At 49.3% G+C, this 26441-nt stretch overlaps 1 protein-coding gene across 12 annotated transcripts in view; it reads right to left on the bottom strand.

The window, feature by feature from the left end:
• The window catches only part of SRPK2 (SRSF protein kinase 2), a 257091-nt gene that overhangs the window by 4214 nt on the left and 226436 nt on the right, over window positions 1–26441 (bottom strand). For 7 of the 12 annotated variants that reach the window (XM_059170868.1, XM_059170874.1, XM_059170862.1 and 4 more), the window contains 9 exons: window positions 25298–25463; window positions 24123–24148; window positions 22489–22735; window positions 21285–21767; window positions 14959–15059; window positions 14739–14846; window positions 10037–10106; window positions 9317–9409; window positions 8914–9006 (listed from right to left, as the gene is read on the bottom strand). In XM_059170868.1, coding sequence (XP_059026851.1) covers window positions 8914–9006; window positions 9317–9409; window positions 10037–10106; window positions 14739–14846; window positions 14959–15059; window positions 21285–21767; window positions 22489–22735; window positions 24123–24148; window positions 25298–25463 — 1387 coding nt within the window. The remainder of the gene's footprint in view (window positions 1–8913; window positions 9007–9316; window positions 9410–10036; window positions 10107–14738; window positions 14847–14958; window positions 15060–21284; window positions 21768–22488; window positions 22736–24122; window positions 24149–25297; window positions 25464–26441) is intronic. The other 5 variants (XM_059170863.1, XM_059170869.1, XM_059170872.1 and 2 more) reach the window with 3 other exon arrangements.

The following is a 26441-nucleotide window of genomic DNA, read 5'->3' as shown; positions in this document are numbered from 1 at the left end:
GCGCCCACTCCCCGCACGGGCTCAAGCCTGAGCTCCTGTCCCCTCCGCCTCCACACCCAGCTAGCACCTGAGCCACCAGGGACGCTCCTGGTGTGCATTACAAAGGTCTTCCCACCCCACACACCTGGGCCTGGCTCACCAATTTATGCATCTCAACTTAGCCCACCTCCCCCCCCCCCTTCTTTCATCACAAAGATGATTAAAAGCACGTTACAGAAAATAAAAAAACACAAGCAGAAACGACTATAATTCCACCCACAAGGATCTTTCCTTTCGGCCCACATGCTCTCTCAGTGACACTCCTGGGAAATGGTATGTCTACAGAGCTGTAATCGGGCATGCACAGGATTCGGAAGAACATCCTCTGTCAGAGGATGGTGCAGAAAACACTCTGAGGACAAGGACAGAGGACAGATTTCAGCACAGGCATAGAACTGTTGGTCGGTCTGGTCTGTTTTCCGAGGGAGGTGGACCTGCCATCTGAGAGGAGAGGGCTCCCTCCTGTGGAAGGAAGACCATGTCCCTAAGCACAGAGTCCAAGCTGCCACTCCAAGTTCACCCCCTCGCATCTGCAATCCCAGCTCCGGAGCTCCAGCACCCACCAGCCCATGACCCAAATCACACCCACTGCAAAGTGAGAGGGACGTGCACAATTACAAGTGCTCACTAACAGGAGAATAGGGCTTAAAAAACAACAAACCACGCTCCATCTGCTCGATGAATACTACTTAATACTTAATTACATGGCAGAATGTTTGGTACTAAAAGAACAGAAGACTAGAAAAACATGATCACAAGAGTAATTTCCACAGTCCCTAGAAAGGCAAAGCAGGTGCCCCCGAACTCCAGCTTCATTATGGGGTTTTACAGTGACTGTGGCTTTCAGCAGAGCCAGCCGAAGGAAACTAAGAAAGTTCACACACAACAAGCTAAAGGCAAGTTCTTTGGAAAGGGGAGAGAACTTCACTGACCATCTCTTCTGACATGCCCCGAGCTCACGAACGGATATACCTGCTAAGATGCACAGTTTGCCCAGAACAAGGAAGGAATGGCTTTCTGAGGGAGCTGGTTTCAAATTAAAATGCATCAAATTAAGTACAATCTTCCATGTAAAGAAAGAAGCTTTACTGGAGACAGCCACCTTAAAATCTGCATAAGAACACTGATGAAGACAGTACACTGCAGAAGACCAGGGCAATCTGTATTCATACCTAATGGGCTGTGAGCCAACAGAGATTTCTGAAGAACAGACTAAAATATCTACCTTCCTTCCACCAGGTAATTCCACACAGAAAACTATGTGCAAAGAGGCTGTCAGGAAAACAGGAAACAGGAAACGTGCAGAACACTTTTAGGCACTGATAGGTACTGACCACAGCGCAACAGTGCATCACAGAATATGGAACGGCCTCCCAAGGAGCAAACATGTGGCCACGCAGACAGCGGGAAAAATGTGCCAAGAAAAACGCAGGACATAAACTCGCCTAGGCCCTATGATTACATGCACAAGTTAGTATGTTCAATTCAATATGAAACACAGTCTTCTAAACAGTTGATAAAGTATGACTTCACTCATACATGGAATTTAAGAAACAAAACAGATGAACACAGCAGAAAGGAAAAAAGAGAGAGAGAGGGAAACAAGCCATAACAGACTTTTTTTTTTTAAGATTTTATTTATTTGACAGAGAGAGCGCAAGAGAGCACAAGCAGGGGGAGCAGCAGGCGGGGGGCGGGGGGAGTGGGGGAGAAGCAGGCTCCCCGTTGAGCAAGGAGCCTGATGCAGGGCTCGATCCCAGGACCCTGAGATCCTGACCTGAGCTGAAGGCAAGCCCCCCAGGCAACCGGCCCTAAGAGTCTCACTGATAGAGAACGAAAGGAGAGCACCTGAAGGGGAGGCAGGTGGAGGGACGGGCCGTGGGGACTGAGGAGGGCCCTCGTGATGAGCACTGGGTGTTGTAGATAAGTGATCATCACTGAATTCTACTCCTGAAACCAATATTGCACTGTATGTTAACTAAATGTTAACTAGACATTCGATACGAAGGGGAAAAAAAAAGGAAAGAAAACAATAGTTGATAAATGTTCCATAATAAACTCTAAGTCCCCAAGCCTGTGCAGCTGCTACCGGCAGGACAGCCTCACCTGGTAAGGAAGGACCTTGGGTCCACTCCACAGCTCCAGCCCCGCAAATCACATGCGGGAAATGCAGCCAAGCCACTCCCAGCACTTAGAATACAAAATAAAATAATAACACGTGTAAGGGAGGGAAATAAGAGACCAAAATGAGGGGGGGGGAAATTGAGACCACTATTTTTTATTATACAAGTAGCTCCTGATAGGTCAACAAATTTTTACCTTGACGATTTTTTCTTCCCTAGGAAAATATACCAAGGTATGTTTCATTCAAAGTTTGCAAATAATTAGACACTTAATAGTGCCAGTCTTTATTTTTTAAACTGAGCTTCCTTTCCTTCTTAAAGAATGCTGAGAATCACTGACTCTTTCCTCTGGAGCCCAGCAAGGCTGGATGGATGGCCCTGACCTCAGCAGCCCAGCACTGCCTCCCACCACCAAGTCAAGGCTTTGGGACTACAAATATATTTGCCAATCCTAGATTATCAGAATGCTTTTTAATTTTTATTATTTTTATCTTATTTTTTATTTAGAGATAGGGAAGGTGCACACACACGTGCATGATGGGGTGGTGAGGAGCAGAGGGAGAGACAGAATCCAAGCACAGAGACCAAAGTGGGGCTCAACCTCACGACCCTGAGATCATGACTGAACTTGTAGCTCAGTCAGTTAAGCCTCTGACCCTTGATCTCAGCTCAAGTCTGGATCTCAGGGTGGTGAGTTCAAACTCTGCATTGAGCTCCGTATTAGGCATGGAGCCTCCTTTAAAAAAAAAAAAAAAAAAATTCTCTGTAGAAAACAAAAGGATAATCTCCAGGACCGTGAAGTAGGCAATGGTTTCCTGAATGGACATGAAAAGTACAAGTAACACCGGGGTGATGGACACTGGGGAGGACATGTGCCGTAGTGAGCTCTGGTGTTATAGGAGACTGGGGGATCACAGACCAGGACCCCTGAAAAAAATCATACATTATAATTTTTAAAAATAAATTAAAAAAGTAAAAACAAAAACAAGTAACAGAAGAAAGCGTAAAAAGTTAGACTTGATCCCAATTGAAGTTTTACACTTCAACATCATACACGCACATTCAAGAGTGATGAAAACGCGTCCACCCAACAGCTGTACCAGCTCCCGGCACCGTTATGCCTAAGAGCCGAAGACTGAAAACATGACCCACCCAGCCGTCAACAGACGAGTAGGCAAGCAGGCACGTCTCTGCACACACACGAAGCCCGCAGTCCCAAAAGCAGTGGAGGGACCCTGAGTGCACAGGCCACAGGATCCCACCCACGTGAGGTGACTGGCGGCGGGGCTGAGGGAGAATGCAGAGCGCGGGCTAACAGGCAGCGGCTTTCTCAGGGAGAGTGAAGACGGCTGCCTGACTCTGGAACGTGTCAGAAACTACTCAGCTGTACACCCGGAAACGCATAGGATGCAAGAGATCGCTTCTCAATAAAGCTGCTCTTTTAAAAAAGAGTACAAATCTTACCACAGAGCAACAACTGAAAGAAATCCAACACAGTTAATGCGCGTCCAAACTCCCCCTCCACTGGCTAGCAGCTCACAATGAGCAATGGGAGTACATGGGGTGAGCTCTGACTGAACCTGTTACAGCAATAATTTCATCACTTTTTGGCACCATATGCTTAAACTCAAATTCAAACGATTAAAACACGGATTTGGACCTATGGTCAGCTGTGGCCTGGGGTCTGTTCTTTTCCAAAGTGTCTGCTGTGTTCGGTGTCCTGAGTCGGCCTCTACGCGGTGGCATCATGGCTACAGCGTCCTCCCGTCTTGCACCCCAACCCTGGGTGGGGGGTGCCTGGACGGTGCAGCCTTCCAACAGGGCCCCGTGAGAGGGTGCGGGATTGCTGCAAGGGCGTCCAGGCTGAGAGAACACAGTGCCACCTAGATCTGGCTCAAGAAGACCTCCAAAAACCAAGATGGAACAGGGCTCCGGTTTCTGAGTATACAAAGCCCTCGGGTGCCCCCTCTGCATCAGGCTGTAAAAAGACACAGCGAGTCTCGGATCGCGCCCAGAACCTCACCACTCAGAACTCATGTTTGAAGTCCGACTGTCGCGCAAGTCGTCCACAACTAAGTGTCAGATTCACTGGCGTGAGGAGCCTTTTCTAGGTGCCTGCATCTCACCCATCTCCTGCGGAGATGATTCCTGCATGCGCGGCCCCCCACGCTGTCACCCGGCCGTCACCCACGGCCAGCACACCCTGCCCAGCCACAGCGGCCCCACGCTTCCCAGAAATCAGGCCATCTGGTGATCTGGGGTGATTCTGGGCAGCATCACAACCTTTCCAGCAGCTTCCATCTCAAACTGAGAACGAAGAACACGGAACGGAGTGTCTTGTTTACAGAGCTCCCCGCAGCGCCAGGTCCGTCTGGGGCCATGCTGCATCCCCGCGGCCACAGCCTGGGACATGGGAGGGCAGGACGCTGCCAATACTGCGGACACGCAGGTTTCATGCGCGCCCTGAAGTCTCCAGTAGCAATTCAAGGTCTCTGGTCCCACACACAGATCATCCTACACATTCCAGCACACTCGATGGCCTTACTTAGAATCAAAGCAATTAAAAAAAAGTCAACTCCTCTAATACTTCCATTCTCAACACAGTGACCTTTACTGAAACGGTGGCAGCCGCCTCAACCCACAGGGAGGTGGCTCCCGCCGGCACTGTCTATGCCACCACCACTTGAGCGCCAGGGCTCTTCTGGAGGACAGCTCATTCTGGGGCCCTGTCAGCCTGCTCTAGCCGCCATCGCAAAGTACAACCTAATAGCTTATAAATCAACATTATTTTCTTGCCCATGGTCCTGGAGGCTGGTAGTCTGGGAGCGGCCGCCAGCCACACTGGCTTCTGCTGCAGGCCTTCCTCTGGGTCACGGGCTCCTCATGTCCTCCTGGGGCACATGCAGCGAGGGAGCTGGCTGGGGTCTCCTCCACAAGGGCACTAGTCCCACCCATGAGGGCTCTGCCTTCATGACCTTCTGTACTTTCCCAAGGCCCCACCTCTTAGTGCCACCATACTTGGGGGGTTAGGATTCCCACATATGAATTTGCAGGGGGGAGGCACCTTCAGACTGTAACAGGACAGGACAGGGACAGAATTCACAGAGATGCTTGTTTCTCTTGGGGCACATCTTCACACACTGATAAGATGATTTTTATGAGCAATCTTTGGTGGCTAATGTCCACATCGGAAGGAATAGCTTGCTGGTTATTAAACCCTAACAGGGTGAGAACAGGAACTACCGTTTGCCAAAAAATCTAGCTCCTTTTAAAAATTCCTGGCCAAGAAATAACTCAAACTAGTAACAACCATTTTACCCAGAATAACTGAGATGTCACTTAGCGGCACTTGATCTCGAGCTTGAACACACACAGCCTCCTTTCTCCCCGGCCTTCCAGTGGGGAGGAGATCTGCTTCCACCCAGGAGCACAGAGAGCACAAAAATGTGGTGCTGTTCACTCCCTCTCAACCACTGGCTATCTTCCAAGGTGACTTCAGCAAATTAGTAAGTATTCAGCTTTGCTTTTTTTTTTTTTTTTTAAAGATTTTATTTATTTATTTGACAGAGAGAAATCACAAGTAGGCAGAGAGGCAGGCAGAGAATGAGAGGAAGGGAAGCAGGCCCCCTGCTGAGCAGAGAACCCGATGTGGGACTCGATCCCAGGACCCTGGAATCATGACCTGAGCCGAAGGCAGCGGCTTAACCCACTGAGCCACCCAGGCGTCCCTCAGCTTTGCTTTTATCAGTTCTGGTACAAAGGTGTTTTTTAAAAAATTCTTTAATGGATAACACTGAAGATCTCATTACTTTCAAAACGTATATTCGCACATCTTACCAAAGCCCACCTTTAATGTAGCATCATCCTAGGGCACACGGTGAAATCTATTTTCACGACAGGCCCTCATTCAACATCATACTAGTTCTGTGACTTTTAACCAGCCTAAGTCCCTTCTTGTCTCCAGTTATTATAACTCAACAGTGATCAGGACCAAAGCCTCAAGTCCCAGTCATTCTAGAGGATGTCTTGCCTAGTCACAAACACTCCCTTACATCCAAATGAAGAAGAAAAGTAATACCAGGTCACAGTGTTTTCGGTCTATATTTACCAAGGATGCCAAACACACTTCCACTCTGCAGCTTGACAAGCCCCACAAAACTGCCCCACGCACATGAGTCCCAAAGCGCATGCGCGACCGGGACCTGCCACTCCAGCAGCATGGTCCTGTGCTAGCACTCGGGCTCCCATGGGGCAGCAGGCCGTGACTGCGCACAGACCACACCGAGTCCCAGGACCAGCAGCGTTGCTGACAGGGAGGCCAGTGTGAACATCGCCTACCAGCACCAAGGGCTATGGGATGGGCAGCTCTGAGCGGAGACCCGCCGGTGACCCGGTATCGGTTCACTATGCATCACTCATCAGCCTCTCCTGTAAAGACAGCACCTGCCAGCTGGGCTGAGGCGAGGCTTCCGGGCCCCGTGCCAGGTCTGGGCTTGTCCTTAGCAGGAGCTGTCCCTGGTGGTCTGCAGCCCAGGCAAAGCATGAGAGCATGAGAGGCTCAGAGCAGCTGCCTCCAGGAACAAGTCCGAGCACATGACCTCAAATAACTCCCACAACATCACTCTCTCACCATTCAGGTCCCTCTTCCTCCCCAGGGACAATGCACTGAGGGAGCTGCAGAGCCCAGGTGTTGCAAGCGGCTCCTCACTGCGGAGCAAAGGCAGCAGCAGCACAGTTAAAGGAACTATCCCCGCGTGCCTTTCTCAGCTGTCACCCCCCACAGCCTGACGCCGGAACCTGCTCACGCACCCGTGGCAGACCCTGCTTGGCTAAAGGGGCAGGTGCTGTGGTCCAGTGCCCTGCAGTGCCTGTCCCCTCCCTGAGAACGTCAGCAGGTCAGTAATGTCCCCTCTTTCAGGACAAACTAGGCTGGTAAGCTCTCTGCCATCATCCCCTCCAACCCCCACCTGACAATGGTGGCAGCCGTGGCTGGGGGTTCACTGCAAGTCGTCTGCCAGCAAGTCCTCCTGACACCTCTCCAGGCTCTGAAAACATTCTCCAGTGTGGAAGAAGGGGTCTGCCTGATGAAATCAGAGTTCCTCAAGTCACACGGAATCCCAAGCCATAACCATCTGGAGCTTTCCCTCGCTTCAACCATTTTCAAGTAACATTTTCTGGCCTCCCTGTCAGCAAGTTTCCTATGCAAACTTGGTCCACTCTCCCAGGAAAACCACTGTCTAGAATTTCACCCTGTTTAGAGTGTTCTCTTGTTTCCAACTTTGCCTTAGTGGACATGGCACGAGCTACTAGAGTGCCACGCACTGCACAGATACCTCTTACATTTCTTTGCAACAACCACACGGAGGGGACCTGAAGATGAGACACGCCCAGCCTCACAGCACGCTCCCACCCAGCTGTCGCTGAACACGGTTCAGTGGCAAAGCCATTCCGTTGCCCTCGAGCCTCCCAGGGCCTCCGTGTGAGGGGAACCGTGCACGGAGCTTGCTCCCGGGACCCAAATCCAAAGACCACATAGATTCTGGAAACCAAAATACAGGCTGTCTGAAGAACCGTTCTCCCTGACAATCTTTTCTCCTGTGATAAGCCTTTAACGGTTAATAAGAGAGTAACTACATCAGTTACATGCTTCAGAGACTGCCCCTCGGGTGATCCCAGAACAGCTGGGAGTCGGGGTCACTGTGCTCAGAATAAGAGGCTCAGGAAATCGCCAGCTTCGGCACGGTCAGTTCTCAAGTCTCCGTGCATTTCACAAGAATGTGTAGAGGATGAAATGAGGGCTGATTAGGTCAACATCACCAAAGGGTATAAAAAAGGATTATTCCTCTAAAAGAGTAACTCATCTATCTCATAGGAAAATGCAAAGTCAAAACCAGTCCTCTAAATCTGGCTAAAGCAGAGAGGAACAGAGTACCAAGGACTTTCAGAAATTTCTAGAAACTCCATGTCCTGCTCAAACCAACTTTAAAAGTTATTTATTAAAGGGTGCTGCAGCCCTCACTGCCCACGTCACCCCCCGCAAAAAAATCCAAGCTGGGAAAATACGAAGAGGACCAACATGCTCACACAAAGGAAAATGGCAATGGGGAGGGTCCTTCAAAAATAAATTCCTGGGGCTTTAGGGTATTTTAAAAACTTGATCACTAATTAAAGACTACACAAGGCAAAGAAACATCTATTCAGAGTCACGTCAAGGGAAGATCAACAGAACTTATCAAAGTAAATCGGCTACAACAGAGTGTAAGTAATGCAACGAGAGAACAAAATTTGATTTCTCCGAGTTTGGGGCATCGGGCTTCACAGGCCCATGGCCACTCCCCAGTAGCTCAAACAGACCCAAGACGACAGGGACAGACATTCGTTAAGTCCAGCCCCTTGGCTCCCTCCACTCTGTGGCAGAAACACTGGGGCTCCAAGAACAGAGAAAAGGAGATCCTGAAGATCTCCTGAAGATCACTTAAACTCCTTTTTCCAAATCCACCAATATACACATGAGCTCAGACTGGGACAGGGAGGTGGGGAGGAGACCGAGGGTTTCAGGGAAGTTGTGCTCTTACAAAATCCGAACTCCACAGATACGAGACGGTTCGAGCTTTTGTCTTGAGAGCTTTCTTCAGCAGAATTCCCCAGCTGTAAACGTCCAGGTCTTTCTCCACTGCCCAAACGGAAATGCACAATTTCTCCTTTTGGGAGAGGATTATGCTGGAAATTAGCGTTGCATAAATACCGTTACCTTTTCTGGTGAAAAACTCCTTGGAATATTTCCCCAACATAGCGTATTTTCGAGGGACTTTCCCCAGCAGTTCAATGATCAATGCTATGTGATCTGCATTGGGAAACATTGCCAGCAAAACAGAAACACACGACAGTTTAATCAGTACACTGCATGCGGACACTGCTACCGCCCGCGCAGACAGAAACAGAGCGCCACCTGGTAATGCAAGCACAGATGCACGGGGCGACCACAGCCCAGGGCGAGTGCGGTCTGCCCTCTCAACTTTTAAATCAGCAGAGGAATTTGGCTAGGTTGCTTTTTGAATTTAGGAGACAGGTCTGTCACCATTAATGCTACGATCAGCAGCTGCTGTCCCGTTTCTGTCTGCATCATGGCGCTTTTCAAAAAGATGAGGTACTACCTCTGCGATTGAAGAATTCCCGAGAATATTTTCCAGACAGAGCAAAGTGCCTTGGGATACTGCCTAGCAGCTCTATGATGTGGGCTATGTGGTCTATGGAGGAGAGAAAAAAAAGGATACGGGAATGGGAGGGGCAGAGGGAAGGATGGGATAAAAGAAGAGGGAAAAAAATTGAAATTAGTAAAAAATCCAAAATAGATTCAAATCAACAATGTCTGCGCACACCATGCAGAGGATCCTGGGGCTGGCGGGCCTCAGGCACCGTCTGGAGCATTAACGGTGACTGGCCCCAGCTCACCCCCAGGCCACCCCAGCATTGCAAGCAAATAAGCATGGAGATGGTCAGGTTTACAGATGGAATTCAAGCCAGAATTCCCCGGTTTTCAACTCAGCTCCCCAAGAGGACAGAGAAATGGGCAGCAGACTGGTGGACACAAGGACCACAGAGAGGCTCTGCAGTTCCCACAGCCTGTCCTCTCCTGGCCACTGGGCACCAGACCGGGGGCAAGCAGGAGGCTAGGCGAGCTCGGGCCAAGGGCTCTCCACAGAGCTGCACATCCACTGTGCCCAAGGGGACTTCAAGCTCAAGGAAAAGTGACTGAATTGGGCGTTTGAAAACCGGAACACAGCTCTCTTTCAGTATAGAAACACATTACTCTCCGGAAGCTCGGGTCTTTCAGGAGACCCCGCCTGGGATACGCGGCAGGCAGCGATACTCACCTTCATCTCTGGAGTAGTCTTCCCCAGAATGTGGTTCAAACAAATAATCTCCCGTTGCCAGCTCAAATGCCTAGGATACAACAGATGACATGCTAAGCACTCCAAGAAGCAGCCCCCAAGGCAGTAACTTTTTCTCCTTGTACCAGAGACCTCCATTTTATGAGGATCTGATCAAACCAAAGGGCCTTCTGAAAGAGCTCAACACCAGCTTTTTTCTTCCCTCCAAAAAGTACAAGGAAGTTTCAGAAATACTCTTCCATTTCCTCTCCTGGAGGATGTCAAGTCTATGTCCTCCCCTCATCCTGCAAGAAGCACGTTGGCCAGGTCTGCCGGGGACCGTACCCCCCTCTGAATGGCAGGACTGGGCTCGATTCAGAACCAGGGCTGACTCGTGCCTGCCCTCCGCCCACAGGCTGGCCCAGCCCCTGGCGAGCAGGTGAAGCAAGGACCCTCGTGTCTTGGGAACCAAGAAGTATTCCCAGCGTCTCATCATTTCTTTCACTTAAGACTCAACCAAGGGAAAACCCAGAGCCACAAAGAAGGCTCTGTGGCTCCTGCTTTGTGCCCTGGGCTAGGAGGACCCCGGGGGGAGAGGGCAGGGAGAGCTGGCCTGCCTCCTGGTTTGCCACTATCTGCCCCCAAGTCTGCTAGCTGGCGGGGGAGGCCACGTGTTTCCATTTCTGCTAGGCAGTCTTCTCCCCCTGTCCTCAAAAAAACCCTCAGGACCATGAGTTTCATCTGCTAACGGTATATAAAGATGGCAATTGCTGCTGCTGTGCCGATCCAATACCATGTTCTTAAAATCTTTTTTTAAAAAAGAAAAGGCTCAATCCTATTTTTGGTTTTTGTACACTTCTATTCTGTATTAGATCTTGCTGTTCTGAAAGGCACTCAGGGGCTCTGCCCTCCCGCATCCCCCATCTCCTCCCGAGGCCCCAACCAGGGTGCAGGGCAGGGCCTCCACCATGGCCTGCCACAAACCAAGGGTGGGCACGGGCAGGCCATGACCAGATCGCCCTCCTTTTATTTATTTTTCTTTTTTTTTTTTTTAAGGAAAGGGTGACAAGATGGTCATCAGCTACCCTGTGAGAGCACCAGTTCATGAACTCAGAATCCCGCAGGATCTGGACATACCCAGTGTCAGGTCACACAAGTGCGGTAGAGCTGCAGAAGGTCCTCACCTGGGGCCTCTCCCCTCTACCCAATGAACAAGAAATACCTATTGCAGATCAGGGCACAAAACCTCACACGTGGCCGCGAACGCAAAGGGAACAGTCAGATCTCATGGTAAATGGCCAAAAGAGTCTTCCTCGCTTGGGACAAGCCATGAGGAAGAGGGGAGACCATGAGGAAGTGAGAAGCTGCTGCGGAAGCCCCGAGGACGGTGCTGGGGCTGCTCCTGACCCCGCCCTCGAGCCCTTGCTCACTCTTCTAGTTCGTTTTCAAGAACATTTCAATCCGGCGAAGTCTACTTCTTACAACCCAACACAAAGATATTAACTGAGTATTCCTTGAAAGATGACCGTTCTGATTAGCACCCATGTTATTTCCAATGAAACTCTCAAATCAAAGAAGCCCACAAAGAAAGGATTTAAAAGAAAAAAAGGAAGAGGAAAGGTAAGCTGGAGGCTGTCCTGTCGGGCTCTCTGGTCCTAGTTCTCTGAAGAGGGATGAGATTTTCTTAACAAAAAAACCTGTTCAACACTGCAGAGGCAGGTATTGGGAAATGTCGGCCGGAGTGCTTTCTAGTTGGCTTCCATAGTGGAAGCCACAAAACTGTGGAAGATGATTGCCTTCCACTCACCAAGTCCCTCCAATACAACTTTTACTGTTACTGGTTCAATACTCGGGAACTGTGAACGCTTTCCTCCTTACCTGACCAGATCCCCTATCAGGATGGCCCCCACACCAAACTCTGTTCTCAGGTTCTGGGAAGAGCGCACACTTCTTTCTTGGATGCCCTTCCACACCACTCTAAATCAGTAAAGTCGCCTCTTCTTTCTGAGATGTGACCAGTGCTGAGGAAGTCGGGTGACGTCTGTCAGGGCACTCACTGGGGCCCCCTGCAGAGCCTGAGGAAGTGCCCTCTCCTGGGGCTCTGACACAACTCCACACCTTGGCCCGCAGAGAACTTTTACATCACATCCACTTCCATCTGGAGGGGTCCCAAAAGTCCAGAAAAAGACAAGAGGATCAACAAGTGGCATATTTCAGTTACTCTGCCTCGCTCTGTGGTCCGTCCTGACAACAGCACAGGCACTCCTCACTGAGCTTGAGCACCAGCTGCTCACGGGCGCTCTCAAGTCCACCGGGGCGTGTGCGAGACTGACGCCATGATGCCATGAAAGGACCGCACACCGCACCCCCCCCCCCCCCCCCCCGCTTCAGGCTGGAGCTCCAGTATAGCGTCGGATCATGACTTTAATATACTGTCGTACTTCCAAACTTCAACACAAGCAAGGACTGGGAAAAACTGCCTTGTGTTTACCAGGTTCTCTAGGAAGAACAAAAGGGACCTCTCAGCCTCGCCCTCCGGGATGGAAGGTGGGGCTGGGGAACAAGGCTTGCCCTCTTCCAGAAAGAAAAAAGAAAAAAAAAATCACCCTGGTGACAACCAACTGAATTTAAAACTTTTTTTTTTTTAAAGATTTTATTTATTTATTTGACAGACAGAGATCACAAGGCACAGAGAGAGAGAGAGAGGAGAAAGCAGGCTCCCTGCTGAGCAGAGAGCCAGATGCGGGGCTTGATCCCAGGACCCTGGGATCATGACCTGAGCCGAAGGCAGAGGCTTTAACCCACTGAGCCACCCAGGCGCCCCTGAATTTAAAACTTTTAAAAACCCTCCAAATAGCCCTCAAGCCCTGAGGGAGTTTACAGCTACTCTGGGGGAGGGGAGGCAGGAGAAAGGAGACCGTCTGCTACTTCTGTGCCACTGTTTACAGGAGCGGAAGTGGCCAGGATGCGGATACCATGTGAGGGGACAAGTCCGGGCTCATGGAAGACAAGACAGACAACAGGTATAGAAGTATTCTGACATCTCCACCATTATTCTCCTACCTCTGAGATCCTGTCCTATTTTTCTGGTTATATCACCAAAATTTAACACCCCAAATTAGAAGCACAGGATCTCAGAGTTGAAAGAGCCCTCAGGATCTAATTCAGGCAGCCTGGTATGGTCCCTTCTGTGTTGCTGGGGACATGTAAGCTTGACCTCACCACATCCTGAAATGGAACATTTCTCTCCTTCCTACTGACCTGGGCTCCTGCCGCTTCCAGCCCCGGCCCCCACCTCCGCGCTCTAGAGTTCCGACCCTCCCTGTCCCTACTTGCACAGCAGTCTCCAAATTCAAAGCAGCCACCACAGGCCCACCAATTCTTCTCACCATTCTTTTCCATACCTAGCACAGCAAAGACCTAAGTTCTGATACTCACTGAAAAACTTGGTTTTAAAAATTATTATCTAGTATAATTTGTCAGAGCAAAGTGGGTGGCTTCGCTCTGACAAAGGGACAGTTGCGTTGGTGGTATAGTGGTTAGCATAGCTGCCTTCCAGAAAGGCACAATTTCCAATCTATTGCCTGAGATCTTCGTAACTTTACACAAATATCTACTTTTTTTCATATCATCTAGCACCACGCTATAGAGATGAGCTAGCGTGGTGCTAGAGGAAGGCTTCCGGCACAGCCAACTCTAAAGAACTGTTAATCTCTGAATAACAATGACATTCATTCCTCATTGCTCTTTTTATTAAGAAGACAAGTGCCAAGTTTCATACACAAAGCCTCTTGTTTTAAATATATCAGAGAATTTGGAGGAAAAAAATGAAGTTCAAGAAAAACATGAAATAGCACCCCAAGCCCCCCCTCCCACCTTCCCCCACGCGTCCAGGCTGGGAAACAGGGTCAAGAAAGAGGAACTGAAATTGGCTTATGGGTGAGGGCCCACTCATGCTCATCAAGTCACAGGTCAGCAGTAAGTGAGAAAAAGGCCCCAGTGAGGGCCTGGGGCGCAGTGTGGACACAAGCAATCTCGTGATGCAACCAAGAAATGAAGACACACGGGGCAAAGAAGAGGCATCCTGAGGCCCTGACGAGATGCCGGCATGTTCTCCCTGGGAACAGACTCAAAGGGGATCGTGCAGCTGCTGTGTCTGGAAGTCAGTGGACAGCCTATAGCAATAAGCCAGAATATTCTCTAGGTTTTGCCTTACAAAAGAGAGACATTCCACACTGGCACAAAGGGAAATCCTTTCCTTTGCGGTCAGGACAAGGTCTGCCAGAGGTCACCAAGAAAGGCTCCTGCCTTTCGACCTCCACCTTCCCCTCAGACACCACTGCCTCCTCCACAGCATGAGTGAAGGGCAAACCTGCAGATGGCCTACAAGCTTTCAGAAACCAGGAGGAATTACTTGAAGTGATTTTGTCTCCAGAGCAGAGGGTGTGGTTCTCGGGGCGGTGGCCTGAAGACGGCCTTGACCAGAGACTGTCTATCTTAAGACTAAATCAGAGATGCCCAACCACCAAACACACCTGAGAAGAACTCAGCTCTTCCAGTTCTCAACAACTCAAAGCAGCACACATGCCCTCTCCCATCCCACAGTCGGGAAAATGCACGCCACAAGCCACGGTGGGACTGTCCCATCACGAGCATTAAGGGGATGAGCCTTTACACAGAAGAGAGTGGCCGAGGCCGTCCTTACCATACACGCTGTGCTCCAGATGTCAGCAGGTGTACTGTAACCTGCCCCTATTAAAACCTCTATGGATCTGTACTGACGCGTCTGGATGTCTTCTGTGAAGTGTTTATGCTGCAAGGGAACACACTGCATTACTAGGGAGGAAAACAGGTGTTAAGAGCAGAAAGTGTGTTCTAATATATGATCACGAGCAAAATGTTCTAGAAAGAAAACTTTTACTTACCACCCAACAAGCATTTCCCAGGTCGGCAATTTTAACTCTAATTTTCTCTGCGTTCCGCGGATCCAGGGGATTCACCAACAGGTCGGCCGCCCGGGTTTTTGCTGGCGTGAGCAAACAGCAGGACAGTTAGTGTTGGGACACGGGGTCTGATGTACGCACACAGTGCTGGCCGGCCACAGTCTCCTTTTCCAGACAACTGATGGGATGATCGCTTAGACCTGGAACTCTGTAAGTTGAACTCAACAGCATTTTAAATTCTTGGTCTCCATTTCTGGAAGATAGTTCATAAAAGAGAGCACACTGTGCTGCCCAGACACCTCCCTGCTCTGGCCTTGTCTTTTCTCCTTATATCCTGGCTTCCTTCACCTCTAGGTTGACCCTACTCGGCTCCCTTTCGCGTCTTTCTAGCCTCTCCTCACTGCAGCAGAGCCCACAGTGGACCACATCGAGTTTACCTGCACATCATCACGTGAAACCTGAAGGCAGTGAAGACATGTCCTGAGGTCTAATCCCCCTGTAAGTGACACCTGTCCACCTGGTCACCACCTCACCTGCCTCTCCTTCCACTTGGGCTGAGCACACAGACTTCAAAGTTTAGGTGACGGCTGATTCACAAATACAGATGAAAGGCCACAACTAATCAGCTTGGGTTTGGCCCAGATTTAAACCCAGGGTGAACCGGAGAGAAGCTCAATGGCAGACACAGGGTCACCAGGTTTCCTAGCCCTCCGGGGCCAGAAAAGCTTCTCAGACAAGTCCAGACCATGCTCGTCTCAAGCACAGTTAACCAGGGGCAACTGACAAAGGAAAGCCACTGGGAGGGGCCCAGACAGAAAATCCTGAAGCGAGTAAGCGTCTTCAAACGTCCCGCTGACCAAAAGCTTGTATTTCTAGAGGGGATGAGTTATGACCATGGCTCTTATTTCCTGTAGAAGTCATCCTGAAATGGTATTTACAGACTAAACCAAAAAGTCCACTCAACACAGAACATTAAATACCCCTTCATTCGCTCAAAGCTGGGCACTGCTAAAGCACACACAGCCTCCTTCAGTGACACCTGTGCCACAGAGCCCCGGGCTCAAGGGCACTCTGACTCCTGGGCATTCCCACACAAGGCCACCACGCTCACCTGTTAGCAGCTCAGCAAGTAAGCAAGGCAGCCAGGAGCTGGGGCACCCACAGAGCTCTCCAACATCTTAACCCTCAAGACCCACTCCTCAGGCCTGTGGGTCAATGTAAACAGGCCAGGCTCACGTGTTCCCTTTTTGCCATCTGTCCTACGACCACTTTCTTCTAAGGATGCCGGTGCACTATGGGCTTCACCAAAGGCGGTCTGAGCTGGTAGAACAAACAGGAACTCACAAAGGAAGAGAAGGAAAGCAGAGACCCACATGAGGAGCAAAATGTTTATGGTGACTGGCGGGCAGGCAGAGAACAGAGCTCCAGGAGAAACATCAACACGCTGACCCAATGGAGAGGGGGCCGCACTAGAAATGGTCAGACGAATCCTGCATGTCATTCAGTCAAGGAGAGCCAACAGGCAAAAGCATGGAAGCTGAAGTCTGCAGAACTGGGCTCCAGGGGTTAGAGCACTGATCTCGTGAAGTCTGCAGAACAGGATTCAAATCGAAGTTTCAACATCAACAAGTTATAAGACTCTGGCACGTGACTCAAATTCTGTGAGGCTCAGTGCTCCAGAAAGAGGAGGAAGAGGCCATGCTACCCCCACCCAAATCAACCAATCAACATAGGAAGCCAGGCCACCCTCCCCCCAAATCCCAGGCAGAGGCTTCCACCAGCCAGAACCAAAGCCCCACTAGCAGAGAGCAGAGGAGAAGCGAAACAATTCCGATTGACGTTCTAAACAAGAAGGGGGTGAAGCTCCAGTTCTGACCAGCCCAGAGTAAGTTGGTGCCCTAGGGTACTCGTGGGGAAGGAGGGGTCTGCGATCACCACCCATTCCCAGGTATTTATAAAGATGTCTCCCAGAAGCTACATTATTCAAGTAAGTCAGAGGAAATGCACTGTAAAAAACACAGCATTGCACATGTTCTATATAGTTTCTTTGCATTTAACCCCTCTCATCACTAGACAAAGTCTCTCTGGTGACAGGTAGTTATCCTCCTGGTTCAGGTTGGTCAGCAGGGACCCTGCTCATGATGCCTTCCAAGTAGGAGGGAATTCATTCCAGAACTTTAACTGGTGAAGAACACAAAGCAGGCTTTTAAAGGAGAATCAACTTGCATTTCTGACTTTCTTCTCTCAGTGTGATGATTCCCCAGGCTAGGGAACAACCCTCAACAAAGCCCATTTAAACACAGGGACGCTCGTGCCTGCTGCGTCCTCATACCAACTTCGCTTGGCCCAGAAACCAGCTGGCTCCTCTGACTACATCATCACTGCAGTGGCCTCCCACAGCCCTTCCGTGTTCTCTGCCTCTGCCAGGACGGGATGAAAAGTGGGAGGAGAGAGGTGGGATAGGTCATTTCTGGAGCTCTCAAATCTCCATGGACTGGAGCTCTCAAATCCTCTCGGATGACCTGCTGTCTGAGGGACGCTGTTCATTCCACGTGAAGCCATCTTAGAAAGGAGTGAGAGGGCAGCATGGTTCCTGAGTGACCATGCAGCCGTCCCCGCTCATCTGCAAGGTGCTGTGCTGGGCTCACGCTCACGGACTTTAAAACGTCCTCACAGTAGAGGCGTGGATATCCTGTCGATAAGTGGCTCCAGTGCCAGGCCCAGGAAGGAGCAGCACTGGGAAAACTGAATGCCCGAGCCTGGTCCATTCATTTCACCCAATATGTACTAAGTCCCTTCTGCGTACTATCCTGGCACTCAGAACAGCATGAACAAAATGTGTAAGGCTCCCACCACACCCCAAATGAGGAAACTCACATGTCAGTAGGCAATGAAGTAAATAAAATAGTGGAGTCACACTCCATGTCAGAAAAAAAAGAAGAAAAACAAAGAGAGGAGACGGGACGATGAGGGTGTGCAGGGGACGTGTTTCCGGAGACGGTCATGTGTGAGGAGAAGCCTGAACAAAGGGAGACGCGAAGGGCGAGAGGCTCTGGGCAGAGGCCACAGCAAGTGCGGAGTGCCAAGAAGCAGAAATAAGCCTGCATGCTCGAGAGCCACGAGGAAGGAGCCATTGTGGGAGGGCAGGGGGGGGCAGTGCCAGAGAGCGAGCTGCCGGAGAATGGGCTGCAGAGAGCTCCTGAGCTTTACAGAGTGACGCCTGGGGGTGTGACTCTGAGTGGAACCACACTGGAGGTCCTGGGGAGAGAGCAGGAGGGAAGATGACAGGATGTGCTTTGAAAAGCTCTCTCTGGACTGCCCCACAGAGAACAGACCGGGCAGCAAGAGCCACAGCGAGGGCAGCGACCCAGGTCCTGCTGCCTCAACCTTCAGTGGCCACCCAGGCACTCCAGGGAAAAGTCCACACCCTTCTACCTGGCATGTAAGTTCTCCCTCCACCCTTTCCTCTGGCCTTTCTCTTCTACTATGCCCTGACGTGTGTAAGCTCTGCTCTAACGACAAGGACCCACCAACTCTGAACAGAGCCTTCCTTCTCTGTGGCCTCATGCTCACACAGTGGTAGGGGGCCACCTGGCCGCCCTGGGCCCTGCCCCTCCCACACAGGAGGTTACCCAAGGTTGTCGAACCAACACTGAGGGCCTCCGGACCAAGAAGTGGATGATGACATCCTGTCCCTGGTGTGTACCTTGAATTTTACAATAGTGCTAAGAGATTTGGATCAACATAAAAAACCAGCCTCGTATTTCTCCCTGACAGGACACTGGTGCAGCAGAAAGGCTGCTGGGGACGGAGCGTGTGCCAGACAGAAAATTCTGGTGCTGAATGGGAAAGGCGGGACCAAGTGAAGAAGGGGAGAAACAGCCATCAGGGGTCTGCTCGTTACTCCGTAAAGCGCTGGCTGAGATGCTGAAGATACAAAGATAACACACACAGCTCTCAAAGATGTCACATCCTAGCGAGGAGAAAGATAATGGAAAAAACGAGGGTTCAGCTAAGAGAAGCATGAGAAGTAGGTGAAGAGGGGAAAGGCAACAGGCCAGCTGGGGAGACTAGGCAGGGCCTGTGTGGAGCTGGCACACAGACTAGGCAGGGCCTGTGTGGAGCTGGCAAAAGAGTGAAGTTGGCCAAAAAGACGAACCACAGATCCCGAGGAGGAAACGTTCCGAGTAGAAGAAAAAGCGTCAGCAAAGGCACAGAGGCATGAGCAAACATGCCATTTGCACAAAGATGCTCTTCATAAGATCCTGAAAATAAGCCGGGGGAGAAGCTATTATACTTGTGATCATGGAACTCTTCCTCCGTTTACTCCTTTAATAAAGAATGTTTGCATATCCATGTCCACAGAGACATGTTTATGAATTTTACATGCTACTGTTCCTATATATTCTGCACATGATAAAAGCTTAAAAAAATTAAGTCACAAGAACCACTTGGAGACACACTGACTCCAGCCTGGGGCAGGGAGAGTCTGAACTGGGAGGTGGTTCCGGAAAGCAAGGAAGCGTGCGAAGAATGACGGGGTCGTGTCAACAGGACAGAAGAGACAGCTGGAAGAGGCTTGTGTGGCCCAAATTTGGGACAGTTCAAGCATCAAACAACTAGAAGCTGTAAATGTTGACAGACATAATCCAAAGTGTTTATCAGAAGAACGAAGAATCCACAAGCACATGCATGGCAGGAAGGGACGTGTGAGAGGCGGCAGGGCGGGAGGCTCGCCTGAAGAGAGCATGAACAGCCTCACCTTCTCCATCTCCTCCATCAGGCTGCTCCTGAGTTACAGTGTTTCGTAACAGACCAGTGACCCAGCAAGCAAACCGTTTTCCTGAGTTCTGTGAGCTGCTGTAACATGTTAACTGAACCTGAACCAGGGGACATGGGCATCTCCGAGTCATGGTCATTGGGTCAGAAGCACGGGTGACAACATGTGCTATTACTGGTGTATGAAGGGGGTGGGGGTGTCTTATGGGACTGAGGTCTTTTTTTTTTTTTTTTTTAAGACTTTACTTATTTGTCAGAGAGAGACAGAGAGAGAGTGCACACACCCACAAAGGCAGGGGTAGCAGCAGGCAGAGAGAGAGGGAGAAGCCCCCAGTGCAGGGCTGCATCTCAGGACCCCGGGATCATGCCCTGAGCCGAAGGCACCACTTAACCAAATGAGCCACCCAGGCGCCCCTGGAACTGAGCCCTTCACCTGTGGGATCTGATGCTGTCCCTAGATGGTGTCAGAAAAGTTTCTGGTGTAGGGAAAATGGCCTACATACCCATTAGGTGACCAAAGGTGTCAGAAGTAGTGTGTGAGAGTGAAGGAGACACACAGAAGTGAGGCGTTCCCTCGATGAACCCACCTTCCATGTGAGAGCATTTTATAAGCACCTTCGAAGAGTTCTTGATCAGGGTAAAAGTAAAAAGGAACAGGGTATTCCATCCAAGTAAGAAAAAAAAAAAAATAATAACCCACATCCTTAGGACAATTAGCTAGAACCAATGAGGAACACAGATGGCTGTGCAGGTTTCCCACCTGCTGGCCTGAGGGGCTGCGGGATTCTGTGGGCTCTTGCAGGGCTGGGTCACTGGCGCGCCATGTGGTAAACTCTCTTGTCAGCAGAGGGAGCAGAGGAGGTTTCTGAGCCAGTCCTCTGCGGGCTGGATCGGAAACCATCCGAGATGCCCCACGTTTGCTTACTGGGGCCCCTAGCATGACACAGGCAGAGACAGGTCATGTGGCATTCACTCTCAAAATACAGGTTTGACAGAGGTCATCATCACATTAAAATCCATGCCACTTCCTCTAAAACAGCTTTAACATTTCAATAGCAGAGTTCTACAATCAGGAACAACCATCAAAATAAAGTAAGAGAATTTTTCCTCAATACAGACAAAGAGCAGGTGTATTTTTTTCCCCTGAATACAAACGAAATGAAACAAAACCCCAAAACTAGATATCAGATGGAAGTACAAATTAGGAACAACACACTCTATAAAAGCTACAGTACGTGTAAGCTGCTGGACCGGGAAGGTTTTCGCAACCGTAGATGTCACTAGTTACAGAAGGAGTAACAGAAGCTCCAAAACGCGACTGATACTCAGAGAGCAAGAGAAAGCCTATGTGGCACTGAGTACGTCTGAAATTACACCACAGATCCGGGAGCACAACAGAAATACAATGAGAACGGTTAATGCACACATACATGATGTGACCATCTCCAGCCGATCCCCTTCACAGCGTGTGTCAAGGACACGATACCCAGGCCACTGTAAGCAGACACCTGGTGGGGGAGGACACTTACTTTTTGGCAAATCTCCAGTGCTGGAGGCTGAAACCGTCCGGCTTCTGTCGTGGGATGGACTGCTTTCCTCAGGCTCAGTAAGTGGGGATCCCTCGGAAAGTGCAGAGCCACAAGCCACAGGTTCTAAGGGCCCAGAGAACAACGGTGTGGAAAACTCTGGAAACTGTGACTCGGGAATTTTATGCCGTCCATTTGGCAATTCACCATTGAATTGTTCATAGGAGCTGCTGTATGTGTAATCGCTTTCTGCATTGGGCTCATCGAGGTTATATTCCTCAGGATTTGGGCAATCTTCTTCTTCATCATCTTCATCATCCAGCTGCTGTTCCAGTAAGAACGGGCCATTCTCAATATGGCCGTTGGTTTTGGGGGATTCTATCCACGCAGGGTCTGTGTTGGTCAGTTCCTGTTCAACATCGTCTTCATCTTTCTCAGTGTTTTCTTTCTCGGTGTCTTCTTTCTCTTCCTGGTCCTCAGCCTCACCTTAAAAAGTTGATGGGTTCAGAATCAGAATGTGTCACTCTCCTTAACACAGTGGCACTAAGCACATACTTCCTCCAACAAGAGATAATTCTGAATGTATTCAATTTAATGTACTTAATCCCTCCACCCCCCCTCCAAAGTAAGCTCTACACCAAGCATGGGGTTCGAACTCATGACCCTGAGGATCAAGTTACATGCTCCAGCGACCCAGCCAGCCAGGCGCCCCTGGATGCGCTTGATTTATGTACTATAGAGCAAAAGGCCTCTTGGCTCTCAGGGTAGGATCTTAGGTTTTCTAAATCTTATTTTTCATTTAGTAAATGACTGGCTAACTCTTATTAAGAAAAAGTCAGATTTGGGGAAAAATGACTATTTACAAATAGAGGTGCCTTTCCACTTCTACCCTCTCCTCTACAACCTTCTGAAAATGTCTGTGGGTACATTACTGCTAGGTTAAAGGTTAATTACAAAATAAAGAACAATCATTAGCACAATCAAGACATGGTGTCAGACTTTCTACATTTTAAAAAAACTATTTTGAAATACTAACATATTTCTGGCATTCATTTTACAAATGAAGTGGCAGGTGGTTTGGTTTCCCATATTCCCCAACCGCGAGCTGGTGAGAATCACCCTCGCATGTGGAGGAGGAGCACAAGCGCGCCTGTGCGGCGACCCGGCGGGAGCCAGGGAGGGAGATGCAGGCCCCATGCAGACTGACCATTGTCGTTGATGGGCTCGCCCTCGGCCGCGTCCTCTAAGCCAGCAGCTTTGAGTTTGCCCTCTGGGCCGTACCCGTCGTCCCGTTCATTGGAAGGTGCCGCTGATGTGATGTTTTCTTCTATTATTTTCCTTTCGGCTTCTCGCTCCAATTCTTCTATTTCCTGCAGGCGCTTTTCCAGTAACTCAGCCTGCCTTTTTTGCTTCTTCTTCAGTTTTTTCTTTTTGTTCTTAGATATTTTTCCTATCTACATGTCAAGAAAATGCCACAGGTCAGTCTGCCTCTTGGGGAAGCACTACACGAGAGGTCCAGCACCAGCGGCACAGCTAACACGGACAAGTCCTGTTTCCTCGGGGCTTATCCGTGAACACCAAATGCCCAGACATGACAGCCATGTCGTGCTTGGGGTTACAGTGAAACCAGAAAAAACAAGCCTAACATCAAGTAACGGGGCTACTAGCAGGCCCTGCCCTCAGAGGGACACAAGGCTCCCTTCCCAGAAGTCTGTTTCAGTTCCACTTTAAGAATAGAAAATGCTGAGACTCTGGCCTTTGAACAAGAAGCACCTCCGGCAGGTTCTATCTCCTGCTACCTCCACACAAACTAACAGTATGTCCTCTCTGCCTGCCGACACGGGTGCCCTGCTCTGTCTACAGCACTGCCGGTGTTTGGGTCTCACACGCTGAGCTGCTACCAACAGCCAGGACCACAGAAACAGTCAGCCACCAGCCCACCAAGTCAAGGAGCAAAAGACAAAGCCACAGGCTTGGCCTGCCTCCGATCAGGCCACATGACTGGGCAAGTGCTAGCAACGACAGCCTCTAGTCTTGCCACAGAACCAATTCTCAAAACGAGAGGCTCAGACCACCGCAGCCCTGGAGGCAACGACTCGGCAGCTCAGCAAGCTGGGTGGCGTAAGTATCACGACTTCCTCTGGTCCTGGGACTTTCGTTCCAAAGCTCAATTTCTCAACATTTCCTTTCAAATGCTTCTGGTTCGTAAAGTTCTTTCAGAATTTCGCCAACTCAAGATCTATGTATTCTATCCTCTACTGGAGCTGAGCAGGTAGAGGGACACTGGGTAAGATTTCATTCCAAGTAGCTTGTTTCATACCACACACAGACAATATTCTTCCATATTTAACTACTGGCTGGAAAACAAACTGGGAGTACAAGCTTCAGAAAAGTAGGTATCTTAGAGGCAAATCGGAACTAATGCTAAGGGTTTTATAATAATCACACTTGAAGCTCTATCTCAATCACGTCACATTTCACCAGGCTCAGCCAAGAGCATCCCAGAAAGTGCACAGGGAAAATGAAGATCAAAAGTGGAAAAGCTCAAACTACACCAACTCTAAAAATCACAATCACTTCAACTTTCCAAAATAGCAAGTCTCATATATTCAAGGATACACAGCATTTACAAACACGCCTGTCTTTTGCATTACTATGTATTAAATATCTACAATTGAGAACATAACAAAACAGGTAAAATCCATTCCCCCCCCAAACCACCTTAAATGAAAAAAATGTTGCAAAAAAGCAGAGACTACTTTTGTAACTTGAAAAGCTCAGTAAGGAACAGCTGTTTCTGACGCAACAACAATGAATACAAGTGTACAGGTAAGTACTTACCGGCTTTTGCTGCGGAGCCGTACTCACTAAAACAAAATGAGACAAAATGAATGTTTAGAGGAAAACAGATCTGTATCTTTACGCAGGTAACCTGAATTGTAAAACGAAAGCAATTATTGCCCTTTAATGGCTATCCAACATCAAAGGAGCTAAACATCAGAGCTTCTTAGTCATCGAGATCTAAAGAAAACTGACCCAACTCAAATGACAGGCTCTGCAAAGGCATGTGCTCCTATGAAGGCACATCTATTATTTATCAAAAATTAAATACCCACTCATTTCAAAACAAGTCAATCCTAAGCTCTGACTGGTAACTTAAGAAAACAGGTAAGAGTTCACAAATGTCACATGGTCATCTAACTAAATTTGTTTTATAGACAATAAAATGAACAGTTTAGGAGATGTACATCTGTGTTTGAAAACTAGTTGGCAAGTCTATGCAGCGGAAATAAATCAAATATTCTAGAAATGCCATGACTGGTCTTTGCGGGCATCTTTAAGAAACAACCCTAGTGGGAAACAAGACGAGGAGGCAGTGCCTCTCCTGAGAGCCAGGTCAGTCACTCGACCATAGCCCCTCAGTGACACACTCGCCTGACAACACACCAGGGGCAGATCATGTGATGAGATGGCGAGAGCGGTCCCTGCGTACCCACAGCCATTACACTCCATCAAAAGCAGACGGAAAACTCTAGATGCCAATACTCAAGGCAGCTGGCCTTCTCCTACCCTCAAGGGTAACCTTTGAATCGGTCTTTTGTAACCGATTCGAACCCCGCCAGTTAGACTCGGATCGATGACTAAACAGAGGCTAGGAAGCCTTCTAACAAACCAGAGAACAGTTCTGATGTCTACAGGTTGCTATAAGCAAGCTGTTACTGTGCAGCCCTCCACAGACGAGTGCGCAGCACAAGACAATGTTCCAACGTAGATGAAGAAGCTCGTAAGATTTCAAATGCTCTTTCAAGGGAGGATAAAGTTAAGCAACTCAAATATTAAAGCAGATTTAATTGGGGCATCTTCCTTTTCAAAAAAAGGTCTCGTGATTTCTAGCAATCAGACTCATCCAAAAGTTCCTACGAGGTACACATTTGACTCAATTGCCTTCAGTGTGCAGCTCTGCCAGCTCTCGATGCCCCCAAACAAACTGGAACCAGCCAGCTCGGTGCCCTCACCTGCAGAACCTGAAGGAGGAGGAGCACCTGCTTTCTGCCACTCGGTGGCCTCGGCTGCCATTCTTCTCACATACGCGTCATCCACACACATCAAGATGTTCTCCGGCTTTATGTCAGTATGAATGATCTTGCACTTACTGTGCAGATAATCTAACCCCTGAAGGACCTGGTCGGAGTAAATCAAGAGATGACATGAGTTATTAATACCTTCATTGTTCAACATTTGTAAAATTGGTAACATAATCACGTGGCACCAAATAAAACAGACAGGAAGGCTGCTTCATAAAAATCTGCCCCCCCGCCCCGGCCCCCAGCACAGCCCAGCACCTTCCCATGAGCTACCAATGTGCATCCTTCTGGTGATTCTTTACGTTCATGGGAGCGAGCACACCTGCACATATAGTTTGTTTGTAACAACTTTCTTAAAATGTAAATGACATACGATTCACCCTTTCTGGTGTACAATTCAAATGTGCACCATCACCACTATGTAAATTAAAACATTTTACCCACAGGCAGTCACTCTCCCTCTCCTCTTAGCTCCCAGCCCTAGGCAACCACAAGTCTACTTTCTATCTGCACACATCTGCTGGCTGTGAACATTTCATAGAAACGGAATCTACAAAGTGGTCTTTTGTAACTGGCGTAACGTTGTAAAGGTCTGCCCCTGCCCTGCGTAGCGTGTACCTCCTTCAGCTCCTGTAACTGCCTAGTAATACTCCACTGGACATGCCGCATCTCGTCGAGCCGTTCAATTCATAGGTATTGGGGTCGTTTCCCCTTTTTGGTTCCTATAAAGAGTACTGCTCTGCACATTCACGTAGGAGTTTTTGTGCACACACACAATTTTATTTTTGGGGGGGCGCATACCTGGAGTACAGCCATTGGGTCACAGGGTAACTGGTTTTCTACAGCGGCCGCACCTTATCACATTCCCACAAGCAACGTAGAAGGTTCCACCCTCTGCGTGGAGGTCTACACTTCGTTATCTTTTTATTTTAGTCTCCCTGGTGGGTGTGATGTATGATCTGCATCTCTGTGATGCTTAATGATGTGTATGAATTTTTAATAGCGCAAGGAAGGAGGATTAAACAGCTGTGGAATCCAGACCACGCAAGAGCACCAAACCCAAAGAAACTGCTGG

The sequence above is a fragment of the Mustela lutreola genome, chromosome 4 (assembly GCF_030435805.1).
Source record: "Mustela lutreola isolate mMusLut2 chromosome 4, mMusLut2.pri, whole genome shotgun sequence".
Classification (NCBI taxonomy): domain Eukaryota; kingdom Metazoa; phylum Chordata; class Mammalia; order Carnivora; family Mustelidae; genus Mustela; species Mustela lutreola.
The sequence above is the reverse complement of the archived record's forward strand: the minus strand, read 5'-3'. Positions and strand labels throughout refer to the sequence as shown.